At 38.9% G+C, this 14,339-nt stretch overlaps 1 protein-coding gene and 1 long non-coding RNA gene across 3 annotated transcripts in view; one reads left to right on the forward strand and one right to left on the reverse strand.

Moving 5' to 3' along the window:
* The first annotated feature begins 6,687 nt into the window (after positions 1 to 6,687).
* gramd4a (GRAM domain containing 4a) overlaps positions 6,688 to 14,339 on the forward strand; it is a 46,803-nt gene continuing 39,151 nt past the window's right edge. Inside the window, exons 1-2 of one of the 2 annotated variants that reach the window (XM_030150012.1) lie at positions 6,688 to 7,127; positions 12,746 to 12,959. In XM_030150012.1, the coding sequence (XP_030005872.1) occupies positions 7,099 to 7,127; positions 12,746 to 12,959 (243 nt within the window). In that variant the 5' untranslated portion in view covers positions 6,688 to 7,098. The remainder of the gene's footprint in view (positions 7,128 to 12,745; positions 12,960 to 14,339) is intronic. The other variant, XM_030150011.1, reaches the window with a different exon arrangement.
* LOC115430120 (uncharacterized) overlaps positions 13,232 to 14,339 on the reverse strand; it is a 13,588-nt gene continuing 12,480 nt past the window's right edge. Inside the window, exon 3 of the long non-coding RNA XR_003936877.1 lies at positions 13,232 to 13,555. This is a non-coding gene — a long non-coding RNA (uncharacterized LOC115430120). The remainder of the gene's footprint in view (positions 13,556 to 14,339) is intronic.

The following is a 14,339-nucleotide window of genomic DNA, read 5'->3' on the forward strand; positions in this document are numbered from 1 at the left end:
GCCCCTCGCACATGTTGTAGTTTATTTTGACATAGATCCATCTGATGTCATCATGTCTATGAGTGTGATGATGTCAGCATATCAATTGCCTCTCTATATATATATGCCAAGTTTGAAGTAAATTGAAACAAAAAGGATGTTTTTATAGACATTTATAACTTTGCCCATTATAAGTAAACGGGAGAAAAAAAAGATTTTAAAAATTCATACAAAATTTGAACTTTTATCTGTTTTTCCCAAACTGTAACCATGTCTATTCTGGGTCACTAGCAATATATAAACCAAATTTGGTATAAATTCAACCAATAGTTTTGCTGCTGCAGACAAGTGAAATTTTGCCCATTATAAGTAAATGGGGGAAAAACAAAAGATTTTAAAAATTAATTAAAAAATTTAAACTTTGACCTACTGTTCCCAAAATGTAATCACATCTATTCTGGGTCACTGGTAATCTATAAACCCAATCTGGTATGAATTCAGCCAATAGTTTTGCTGCTAGAGTGTTAACAAACACAGAAACAAACAAACCGAACCACAAACAATACCCCTTACTTCCCCTTCGGAGGGCAGAGTAATAAGTTGGATTTGAATTTACTTTTTTAAAGCTATTCAAATGAAACAATTTCTTATTTACCTCTGCTACAAAAATCTCTTATCTGCTTCAAAATAAATACTTTCTCCCACAGCTCAGCCCACTTTAGGGCCTGGTATTTTCCTCTGGCATTCCACAGTAAACCAACTTGACACAGACCCTTGATGTAATGTTTGAAGGAGTTTGTCTCCAGACATATGCACCAGATTAGGAAAGATGCACCAAGGTGGCAGTGCATCAAAGAGTCTGGGAGTGGTAGAGGGTGAGTCTGTGAAACCTCTATATGTTGCTCAAACTAGTAAAGATATAAGTAACTTACAACACTATAAGGAAGAAAGTCCTACTTTGATCCCCTGAAGTTAGAGATAAGCTAAATTTACTGAGGTCACTGATCAGGAGGAAGGTGGACACTATCCATCTCACAAATACATACAACAGCGTACCTCTACTTGCCAAGTAAGATATTGTGAGCTGGCAGAGTGAAAGGTTAGATCGGAGAGTCAGGTTTCAGAAGCCCATTGGGCAGTTAGTTGTTATGGCAACTGAAGCCAGACATTCATTCAAGTGGCATTAAGTGCAAAGAAATACTAAAAAGTATAGCAAAGCATTATTAGTGGTGAGACTGACCATCACAGTCATGAAATATTATGTCAAATATCTGGTATACTTTTTCTTGTACATTTATCTCTTACACAGGGAGGAATTTATCAGTCATGTAAAAATACTACAAAACATTCTACATAACATGCACATCTGAATACATACAGCCTTTAACGTTTTAACATTAAGTCAACTCCAGTAATTACTCACTGTTTCAATTAAGAACAAAACCCCCAAACTGAAACCTGAGGAGTTGAGTAGCCACATGTAACTAGTCTCAGACTTTATCTTGGTGAACCTCTGCCCTCGCCTTTATCTCTGTTCCATCACAGCCAGGGAAACTAAATAATTCAGCTGTATGAGAGGTACACTTGGCATCCTGAATGAAGAGTAGTCACAAAACAGATCAGGGAGGAGGGAGGAGCATGAATAAGACAATTGTGCCATCTGCTGGGGAACAAGGTAAAGTTGTGCATAGAGTTAACATGAGGTGTGTGTGTGTGTGTGTGTGTGTGTGTGTGTTTGTGCATATCTGTACTTGTCAGGTAAGTTCTAGAATGCATTAAGGATGAACAATCTCTCAAACCCTACAAATTCATACCTTTTTAATGAAAACAATATTTTATTTGATTATTTTGCCATCAAACCAAAACAAGTTGCATTTAACTAAGCAAATAGTTAAGAGCCTTCCACTGGATGATTCCTGGAGTGATTGTTTTAGCCAGCATCAGGATATATTGTCCAAAAAAATATTAATTTATCTTTTAGAGGCAGAAAATGCGGCATTGACCTGTTTTTTTTTTTGTTTTTTGTTTTTTTTTACAGTGTTTATATTAGAAAGAAGGATTTGCTGTTGGCCAAAACCCACTCACTGATGCAGAAGTAGCTAGTTTGCCTTGCAAATACATGCAAGTACATAGTAGCACTCTTTCTCCACTGCAGACACATAGCTTTCTTTTAAAATGTAGAGCAGATATTGTTAAGATTATATTTAGTCATGGTTTTGGTAAGTAAAGAGTTAAATTTAAGGTTAGTTTAGATGAGTTAAGTGGTTGAGTTGGGGTTAAAGTTACAACTGAAATAGAAAGGCCAACTGGAATACAAGCAGCACTGAGCATTGGATTGAATTAATATTCACAATGCCTAAATATATTCAGAAATATCGTATTATTTTCTGAGAGGAAATCAAAAAGAAAGCATGTTAGTATTTAATCAGCCATCTTATCCAAATTTGTTTTGCATTACCAGCCTCGTCATCCATCCTCTCCTTCCTCCCAACTGTTCTATAATTGTCTGTGAATGCTCTGGCAGTTGCATAAGACAAGCGTGGTTGTGCAACCCACTAGAAAATGCTGGTTTGGGATTAAGAGGTTTATTACAGGGTTTCTAAATGAGCATAGAGGGAGGATTTGGGAAATCTCACCAGCAGTATTTTTGCTAGAAGACATCTGAAGAGGATCACAGGCCAGGAGCTCATTATATGTGTGTATGAATATGAGTGTGTAAAGCACAACTAAGGGGATTCCCATCTAAAAACATTTGGTTCCTGTGTGCAGCTGAATCTCTGATAACTACACATACCCTGATGGGCGGAGTTTAATGTACTTAAAGACTGAGATTTACACAGACAGGGCTTCTGCTAAAATACGTTTCAAGAGGCTGAAAGACTAAGATAGACGCACATTTCAGGTATGTTTACACAAACACACGTGGATATGTAGGATAGGTTTAGTGGTTATTTTCCTGCCCTCACAGTGGTTATGCAACAGGGATTCATAAGAAGTCTCAAACTGAATCAAATATTTGAATGAGAACTTGACTTCCTGAGAGACTCAGTACTCTTACATACTCAGCACTAGGAGAGGAGGATTTCGTTTCAAAAGGATATGATTACATTTAGTATATGTGACAACTGAAGCACAGTAACCAGTGCTGTGTCAAATATCACAGTATCACGTCTTACTAGTACCTCAAAATGGACCAAATAACCAAACCCGATATTATATGTCGGACAAAACTGAATTCATTAGGTTGTACAGGCTTGAATAATAAAAGACAACAAAAGCTTATGTTTATGTATGTCTGTAATTCTGCAATAATTTGAAAGTATATTAAAAATAAAGAAAGTAGTGCACCTGTGGGTTTCATTAATGGTTACATCACTGTAAAAATATAATTTGTTCTACTAGAGTGCACAGATTAATTCACTGGTTGATGCAAAGTATTTTTTTATTATAGTGTAGCACTCTAAATATCCACTTTCAGAAAGGATTGGTCTGGGAATGAAAACCCCATTTCCCCGTGCATCAAACATTTGCTTAAACAAATGTGGAGCTAAAGTTATGCACTGAAACAAACTCCTTCTTTACATGTAAGCCATTGTATTTTCAGCAACAGCAAGATGCACATGTATGGACTTATGGACACAACACCTGGAAAACACGATTTGGCAGTCTCAGCTTTAAGATGCAGAAAGCAGCATATTGCACTGAAATGAAGACACACTTTGGTAAAATATGACAAAAGACAATTCAATGGAAGCAGTAGGTGATAGTAATAGAGTAAGTTTAATGTGCTGCTGAGGAGGTGGCAACATGGCAGCTGTGGGACAATCAGGCCAAAGCTCTTGTGAGGACAAGACTACGCTGATCCTCATTTGCCTCATTGGTAGTCTGACAGCAGACAAAGTACTTGTGATTACATCCCCGTAATCTTTGGTCTCATCTCAGGGGTCAGGAGTCAGTTGACTCTCGTTTCTCTCTCTTGGACTTTCTATCCATTTCACTCTTCAAACCCTTTTTCTTCCTTGCGCATTTCATGCTGAACTCACTCACCCTGTAAGTGCAGTGACAGGCAAGACTGCAGGAGACATCTGTAACATCAAGACCACATCATCATTTGCAGTAACAGCAGCTGGAAATTAATAGTGTCAGCATAAGACGGACTTCAGTGCCAGGAGAACGTCACCACCTGATGAAAACATGCAAAGGTTAGTGCAAAGTTCAGTTACTTTACATGTATAGGATTGTGTTTTTCCCCCCTCTACAAGTACGTGACAATGAACCTATTTGCAGAAATAAAACTAGGTAGTAGTGTTCCAATAAAATTTGGGACAGCCTTGAAGGAGCAGGTATGCAGCACTGTATAATCCTGGATACCACCCACCAGGATTTCAGTCTGTCTTTCACTGTGGAGGTCTTTAAAAACAATACAAGACTTCTGCAAAAACTAATTCCTCATAAATCTCCTTGATTGTTTCATGTGGTGGTGTACAGGGTCACTATCCAAATATGAATGAAACTAATGATGATTTAAGAAGGATTTATAGGCTCAGTATGCAGTATCATCTCTCAGTCTTTATTAAAGATGATTAATGAGGTTTATTATAAGGTTCATTCGTCACACACAGTTATACATTGTACAATGCAGTGAAATGTATTTTTGGACCTGCATCCAAAAGTAAAATAGAAAAAAAAACAACACATTGTTGACAGTGTTTTCCTTGTGATGGAAAATCTTGTTAGGCTGCTGTTAGCCCTTTATCAGACAAGTGACTATTTTTTGGTAATTTCCACACACATTACAAGACAGTGACATCAACAGTTCCAGTGAGGACAGTGAGTCAACAATCTCAGGTTCAGTGTGGTCTACAGGGTCTGTAAGGTCCACCTCTGCATGAACAGTGAGTGGACCTGTTTTGTTAGGTACCATGAAGTAATGGTACTAATGTAAGGAATGATGTTCAAAGGGAGAATGTGGATGTGGACAGGGGTCTGCATATGCACTTATGTTGTTGTAATGCTCTAAAAGTGATGTTCTTTGCATCTTACATGTGTTTTTCTTGTGTTTACACACACACACACACACACACACACACACACACACACACACACACACACACACATATATATATCTATATCTCTATCTCTATCTATCTATCTATCTATCTATCTATCTATCTATCTATCTATCTATATGTAAACACAAGAAAACACACACATATATATATGTAAACACAAGAAAAACACACACACACACACACACACACACACACACACATATATATATATATATATATATATATATATATATATATATATATATATATATATATATATATATACTTCTTGGATTCATTTATTTTTACCACTTACGAGTAAGGAACCAAATATGGTAACTTCACTGACCTTGAATGAATGAATGAATGAATGAATGAATGAATGTTTTTATTATTGTATCTTGTGTACAGACATGCTCAGCCCTTACATGGGCTTATAAGACAAGATGAATACAAAACAAAGATCAAATACCAGACAATAGGCACAGTATATAAACAAGACAAAATACTGACCTATTTAAACAAACATATCTGCTGCTTTTTCCAGGCTTTACAAACAAATAATGATTTTCTACATGACAATAGAAATTACTCACTAAGGTTGAAATGTTGAATTTCAGAGTATTTCTATGAGTGAACTATAAAGAGTTAAAGGTACTAATGGTGATATAAATAATGAAAGGGCTGAGATTATTGTGCCATAAAACACCACATTAGCAGTGATATCATTTTTTTTTTTTTAGATAATTATCTTGGGGTTGTGTTAAAGTGATGCTTATCTACATTAGAATGAGGCCAATGTTTACCCACCTGTTTCATAATTTAGCATTACATGATAGTGGCAGCCACAGCAGTTCCAGTGAGGACAGTGAGTCAACAATCTCAGGTCCAATGTGGTCTACAGGGTCTGTAAGGTCCACCTCTGCATGAACAGTGAGTGTACCTGCTTTGTTAGGTACCATGAAGTAATGGTACTAATGTAAGGAATGATGTTCAAAGGGAGAATGTGGATGTGGACAGGGGTCTGGATCAGCACTTATGCTGTTGTAATGCTCTAAAAGTGATGTTCTTGGCATCTTACATGTGTTTTTCTTGTATTTTTTAATATATATCTATTGCTATCTCTCTCTCTCTCTCTCTCTCTCTCTCTCTCTCTCTCTATATATATATATATATATATATATATATATATATATATATATATATATATATATATTTTTTTTTTTTTTGATTCATTTATCTTTTGCCACTTACGTGCAAGGAACCAAATATGGTAACTTCACTGACCTTGATTTTCTACATGACAATAGAAATTACTCACTAAGGTTGAAATGTTGAATTTCAGAGTATTTCTGTGAGTGAACTATACAAGGTTAAAGGTACTAATGGTGATATAAAAGGGCTGAGATTATTGTGCCATAGAACACCACATTAGCAGTGATATCATTTTTTAAGATAATTATCTTGGGGCTGTGTTAAAGTGATGCTTATTTACATTAGGATGACGCAAATGTTTACCCACCTGTTTCATAATTTAGCATTACATGATAGCGACAGCCACAGGGCGGTGGTAAGGAGGGGAGAGAGAGAGAGAGAGAGAGAGAGAGAGAGAGAGAGAGAGAGAGAGAGAGACGGCTGTGTTTCCTCTCCCGTCCTCCGTCCGCTCCATCACCGTCAGCGGCCCCTTTAAGAAAACAGCGCCGAACACTGACGACATTTCCTCGGCCTTCGTCGCTCCCTCACTGGCCGTTTGTGAGAAATCAACAAGCGCCGGAGGAAGGCTAGTATCCGACGGAACTGGACAGGGCAGCTCTCTCCCGGAGAGGAGGGACGCAACTGGTCTTTTTTCCTCCCCTCTCCTCCTCCGCCTCCTCCTCCTCTTCGTCGTCGGTGTGTGTGTCGGCTGCTCCGCTCTGGAGGTGCCGTTGAGCCCAAACAACCGGAGCCTGTGGTGTTGGATGGATGGACCCAGTGAGACGGGTCTGCCGTGAGACTGGCCGTTCATTTGGACGTCCTGAGCAGCAGGTGTACTGACGGATAAAGCAGCCTCAAGCCAATCTCAGTGTTCATGAAACTTTGCTACGATTTACGTGCTGGGTAAGGACACTTGTTTAGCACTTGTTCTTGTGTGTGGTGTGTGAAAATAAACGGGATTGTTCCGTGTCATCCGTCCGTCTCACTGCCTCTTCAGGGTCATGCAATGCGGCTGATTTAGGACTGACATGACATTCGGTGTTCATAATTTTCCAGATTAAATCATGTCCGACCATTAAAACTACTTACCTCGGGGCCTAACCATGAACTGCAGCTGAAATAAAACGTATCTACACGACAACAATAATAATAATACTGTCATTTGGGCGTATCGTGTCTAACGGTTAATTTTTTAAACGAATGCTACTTTAAGGACCACTCCGTATTTTCGGATATGCCTTTCAAAGTAACTGCGGTTTACCCGAATAATAATGCAGCTAGCTTTGTCTTTTATGTCCATGGCCTTTTGGTTCACTCTTTTAACATGAACTTTCCCTTCCCTGGTGGAGGTGTTTCCTCACAGTAAAAGTCTTCATACCGCAAATTATGTTTCATCAAAGTCTCCGTGGAGAAAGTGGAGAATGATAAAAGAAACTGCGGTGGTGTGTTCACAGCCGCTGGGACATCAGGGTTAACGGATCTGAATTAAAAGCAGGTTAGCTAACATTAGCTAATATTAAACGTGTATTGCAGTGGTTCCTTACCTGTTTTGAGTCGTGACCCCATTTTAACATCATGAATTTCTGGTGACCCCAGACATTCAAGCGAAGACATTTTTTTGCTAAAAATATATATTTTTTTGGATCCTGCTATAGTTTGCTATACTATGTTGCAAATAAACTTTAATTTTAGATGACATTAAGTCTATATAATGTATATTATTATGGACAGAGGCAGAAAAGCCAGGTGTAGATTACTGCACAAAGTGAGAATTTGATTTTCCTTGGTCAGGATATGTACAGTCAGTCCAGCTTGGATTTACAAGGCTGACAATTAATACTGAACAAACAAGAACTCAATCTATGAATTATGAAAGAGCTGCAGCATCTGAAACTGACCACAATGAACGTTTGACAGATAAACAGTACCACAGTGCTTCAGTTTCAGCTTCACAGTTTGTCATGTCTATTATGGATTCTGATTGTCTCTGTCAACTCACCGTATATTTCTTGTTAGTCGCTATTTTTTTAAATTTTATTTTTATCAATTACTAGAAATTTCAGATGACCATATCTGAATTCCAGGCGACCCCATGTGGGGTCCCGACCCCAAGGTTGAAAAACACTGGTGTATTGTAATGTGCTTTTTCTAGTTGTGTCATTAGAGATGAGTAACGGGCTTGTTTTTAATCTCTTGTCCTGTGTTGATCCCGTCCTGATCGAATGATACGGAGTTCAGGTTTAATTGTACTTTGAACTGAGATATAATAACTACTGTCACTACTGTGCAACCAATTAAACAGAGGGGTCGATTGTGACCATTGTTAAGGAAGTATTGATTGTTTGTATCCTTGTTTATATAACTGCATGATGAAATAGTAGCAGCAGGGTAAGAGGGATGGTTTTAGAATAATCTCATCATGATCATCAGCTCAAAGGTGACATGATAGTATAAACCAGTGCTTTGCTTGTTGACCTTGCATTTCGGTGATGCAATGTCCATCAAAAGTACTCACTGAAGAGTACCATTCAACTGCACAGAGTTAGAATAACCTATACAGAATGTTGGTTTTGAAAAATGCATACCACAACTTTTATTTTTGTTCAGCCAACTACATGGTGCCCACAGGCTTGTATTAATGGACTGGATGAAAGCTACTGCTGTTGTCTTGTTCATACCATTTCTTTACTATCCTTTCCTTCAGATTTGTCGACTGGAACGTGGCTTGTATATTCCTCAAGTCCCTTGTTTAGCCTCCAACTACAGACAGCAGAATGCAACTAATAGGTCTAATTAAAGTTCATCATATCCGCACTTTCCTCCCTTCCGCCCTTGTCATCCCCAGGGCTGACATCAAATGTAATGATGTTGCTTGATGAGAACATTTACAATAACAATGTGCATCCAGACTGAAATATAACCTAACATGTTGATACCGGGCTCCTTTGGACTATAACTGGGCAGTACGGTTGAAAATGAGCTGCAGGAGTTGCCTATAGGCAGAGTAGATTAATGTTTCTGTCCTGTTACACTGACACCTGGCACTTCATTACAGACAAGAGGCATGTTTTCCTCCTGACCATCTGTCGACTGTCTTCCTTATTATAAATTCAGTAAAGTCAAATGAACAGCCAAAGTTGAAGATATTCATCGGTACATTCTGGTAAATTCTGACAGATGAGATAATCCTCCAATCCCACACTCTGTCCCTCAGTGTCTTATACAACTTGAAGCTGAGAATAGCAGCACAGAATAGCTCAACCTTCTTTATTATGCAGCATATCTGAGTAAGAGCACCTGTAGAAGGAAATGAGACTTTTATCAGCCAGAGTAGAAACTCTTTAGTACTGTGGTATTTCCGTTTAACAAGTGCCTATAATCAGAACTTTGTGTTGTTCTGAAATGAAACCTTGCAGCCTTCTGTCCTAGAAAATACACATGCACAGAAAGTGGCCTACTTGTGTGAGTGCACTGGACTGAATTGTACTGTTTGGCTATTTGAGTGCTTCCACTGCCCCCTCTCCTCTCTTTCTCTTTCATGCATGGCTGATGGGCATCAGCGATATACTGGATGTAATTGTAGAAAGAGCTACTCCCATTCCTTGTAGCTAACATGCATCTCATATATGATCAGGGGTGACACTAAGTTAATGCAACTGAGGTGTTAATAAATCACCATATTTGTCATTATGTCCATATACAACAGAGTGTATAGTGTGTAACAATAATAACAACGATAATGGTATGACCTTGGTCTTGATAACTATTAAGCAGTGTAATTATGCTAATAGTATTCATTAAAAATGCATTGTCAAGTTTACCACAAAGAATGCATGAAAACATCACTTGCTGTTCTTGCAATTTCAGCTTTTGATCAGTGGAGGCTTCTTGGCTAGAAAGATGAATATCTGCAAGATATCATGTTCACACTTCATTACCTTAATAACGATGGAAATAATTTTTCCATATTTTTATGCTTCATACTATTAATTTTTAAGAGGTGCATTTTAATAGAGTGCTTTTTATGTCTGTTCAGTTATTAAGTGTAGAATTGTCAGTTTGTGTTTTTTATGAAGTCTAAATAAAGGGAAACATTGATCTAGGGCAAAGGGCACTTGTCTGCCTTTAACAGCATAACATCCATGAATGACTGTGATTGGCTGATGCAGCGAATGTGACCCATGTAGCCTAGAGTAACCTCCAGCTACTACAGGTCATTAGCAGAAGATTACTCAGACAGACATACGCGTGCACACATACACTCATATATTAAGCTTGTGATAGGCTAATACACACCAGGCTTGTAAAGCTACTCACCCTTGACTAATGTACGCCGCAGTAGCAAACAAACATTATCACCTCGTGTGTGTGGTTGCACTGTTGTCATTTTGTTTTATGTGCCCAACACGTGTGTGTGTGTGTGTGTGTGTGCGTGTGTGTGTGTGTGCGCATATCTTTGCCTTCCTATTATGACTGCACCAGCCTCTCTCCCAGCTGGTGTTTCTTCAGTGACTGAAGACTGGGTAAAGCTGAATGGAGGTGTCTTTGTGTTTGTACTTATCCAAGCACATGAGTCATGAGCGCTGTTTGTGTGTATTCCTGCAGTGTTACGTACATGGTGATCAGACCTTGAGCTAAAACCCCTTTCCATCTGGCCTCCTCCTTCTCTTTTCTCTTCTTCTGTCCTTTGTTTGCATTTTTTGTTCTCCTTTTTAAGACAGTTGTGTGGTTGAAACTGCCTCTGGACTGAAAAGTAAGAACTGTTAAAGAAATAAATAAAAGGTAGTGTGGAAGACAGCATAGGAAAGACACAAGGAGTAGCATGGCAACAAGTAGCCTGCTGCACTCTTTAAATAGAATTAGATATTGTGGCTGTGTTTCTTCAATATTACCACTTACATCCTAAACTGTTTTTGCTTATCTGAAAGAGTATGCCCTTTTTTGAAGTTGTTTTACAATGGTTATAATGTGCATTCACTTGTCATTATTGTCTCAGCTAAATTTGGGGTAGTTTGAGCTGACCAGTGACTCACTGAGAAGCAGCATCAAGCAGCCTGTGTGTGGGTTCAGGTAGTTATTGTGCGAATGGATTTCATTGTGACAGTTGTCTTGACAGGAGGAGGGAAGTGCTTATTAACCTGCCGCTCACGGTGTTTCCACTTCCCCTTCAGGGAAGAAAGATCAACCCACCAGCCCCCTCTGCAGTTTCCACTTATGTGTGTATATGAGTGGGTTAAGATAAGAATTAAATTTATTTCCAGAAATTAAGTTCATACATAAATTATTTTTGCTGCCTTTAGTCCGTCGACCTGTTTTTTATTAGTGTCTGTATTTGCATGAATATGTCAAGAGAATTGTTGGTACTTTAACCACTTAGAAGAATGTTTAAAACCAGACTTAAAAAAGGTGTTGAGACATCTGAGTTGCCATTCAGCTGTCTCTTTCAGTTTGAGTGAATAAGCAAGTCCAAGTCAATTTTATTTTTTGTTTTTAGTTAGCTCATTTGTAGCCAATCATTCACAAAAAAAGTCAGACTGCTCAACCTTGGCAGTTTTACAACTAGTCGCCCAGTCAAGCAGACTGAATAATCTCTGAGGATTAGGCTACATCACAAATACTGCATTTAATCTCTAACCAAATGACAAATCACATCAGTGAAAAACCACGTCATAGTTACTACATTTCCCATGGCTCCTTGTACTGTTGTGAGGATGGAAGATGGATTGTTATGGCACTTTTTGACTTACTGTGTTCAGTCAAACTATAAGTGACCTACTCGTAAATAGAGTTGTACTACAGGGGAATCTCACTGTTGTTTCATTCAGTCAGCAGCTCTCATTCAGATTATTATTATCATCCCTGTATTGTCAGTGTTTACCTGCTCTAACAGGTTCAGCACCTGTTGTATTTTAAAGCAGGCTCCTTTTAGGACACTTACTATGATCAATGGCACAGTTGGACTGTAGTTGGCTAATAGTGGCTGTCTTTTGGTGAGCATTTATGTAGCAATAACTCTGGTCTGTGTCATGTTCTGAATAGTTTTACTGCAGTGTCAGGCTACTGTTGAATGCAGAGTAAACACTGCAGCAGTTTGTCTCTGGTGAGTCTGTGTGATGGCTCCAGCAGCCCCCTGCACTATCTGTCATCATTACATCTCAGTCTATGATACCAAAACACAACCATTAAGCCTTCACAGCCTCTGTAACCACTGCCATATCTCCTGCTATGGACTTTAATTCAGTAAATGAGGGCAGCAGATCTGACCTCATGGTTTGTCAAGGGAGTGGCTTTCATGGCTCTAAGAAATGTTGCTGATAAAGATTATATCTGTTCAAGAGTATAGCAGACTACAAACACTGACTGTGTTTGAGGTTTAGTAGACTTACGTGTATGAAGTTTCTTGTGCTCTGTCAAATCTCAGTTTAGAGACAATTTATTGAGAGGAAAAGGAGCAAATAAAAAAAAGTTGTAATTGTTGGCCATATCAATAACCCTTGGTTTTCTTTTTTTGGTTGCTTCAGGGTTGCCGTCCGCCATGTTAAGGTAAAGCCCAGGTGCGCGGTGTTGACCATGCTAAAGCGCCTGGACAAGATCCGCTTCCGAGGCCCCAGGACGAGAGACGACTTTCCAGACCTTGCAGAGTCGCCACCTGCCTCCGACAACGAATGTTGCGACGACATGCAGCTGAAGCCTAGAACCGCTCTGCGAGACACAGAGGACCTCCTGCGAGACCCTGTGAGTGCCCACTGTACATTTATGTGTCCATGTGTGTGTGTGTATGTGCTGGGCTTTAAGTCCTTTGGTCCATTTATTTCATTCGGATCGAAAACAGACTATTTTTTTCATTTGGGTCGGATTGCATTCTCATTGTACTTTTTGCTAGTGGACCAAAATTTGTAAACAGAAGCATGCATGTGACAAACTGTGCTAGGATTGGACAGAAAAGTCAGGGGCGGGGTGAATCAGAGACGGCAGGTGTTGATGAAAACAAACATGGAGGTCCTACATGCAGTTATCAGTTTTGGAATATGTATTCTATTTTTACAGACACAACTTTATCAAAATAACGTTAACTGTCAAGAACAGCTCATTTGGAGCCAGTTTGGTAATATGAACATCTGACCAAATGTCAATGAGACATTCAGTCTTCTCATTGCTCCATGTCTGTCCACGGCTCATGGCTGCTGCTGTTAGCTCTGACTACCTGTGCAGCTCTGCTACTTCCAGTGGCTACAGTGACTTGTCAAGCACAAAAAGGCTCATGGTTCCTTGGTTTGTTTCAGCTCGAGGCTGGTCATATTCCCACTAGAAGTGAACTGGCCCAGAGTCCGCTTGTTTGATTCGAATCAGAGTTCACATGTTTGCATTCACACCTAAAAAAAAGTCCAGAGTTTCCAGGGAAACAAACTCTGGTCTTTTTTAAGCAGACCAAATGAAATAGGTCTGAATACACCCTAACATACAGCCCTTTTTAGCCTTTTTTTATGAAGTAATTTGTTTCATTTCCTCTTCCCCCATGTGCTTTTTTTGCACTCGTGCCTTTGTTTTTTCTTTCTGTTTATTCACATTTCTGTCCTATTTTTATCTCTTTGCCTTGAGTGAGCGGTTACCTTGCATTTGTCTGGTATACACATTTACCCTTGTCTCACTTGGATGGACACATATGGCAGTGTTATTTTAATGTGCTCATGAATAATTCTCTGAAGACAAAGCTCTGATCTCAGTATGACTCCAACATAATTTCCAAACTAATGCAAAGAACAGATTGAGAAAGACTACAGTAGATGTTGTGTCAGCATACATAGGTAGGAGATACATTTTTAATGCAAAAATGTGATTCTTAGTTTGTGATCCAAGCCCAATTGTTTTTACTCTGTACTGGTGAGCTAATGAGGCTTTTAAGAGGCAGTAATGGTGAGGGGATTTTATGTAAGGGGAAAACACCAAGAGATGACAAAGGGAAAAAATGTTCTTGGTGGGAGACAATGAATAAAGATGGCAATCAGCTGCAAACAAGAGCAGAAAACAGGAAATCCATGTTAAGATGAACAAATATTGGATAGCATCGAGAGAATGAAAAATGGAAGAACCGATATGATCAAAGTGTGGCCAGTG

This window comes from Sphaeramia orbicularis, chromosome 12 (genome assembly GCF_902148855.1).
Source record: "Sphaeramia orbicularis chromosome 12, fSphaOr1.1, whole genome shotgun sequence".
NCBI lineage: Eukaryota > Metazoa > Chordata > Actinopteri > Kurtiformes > Apogonidae > Sphaeramia > Sphaeramia orbicularis.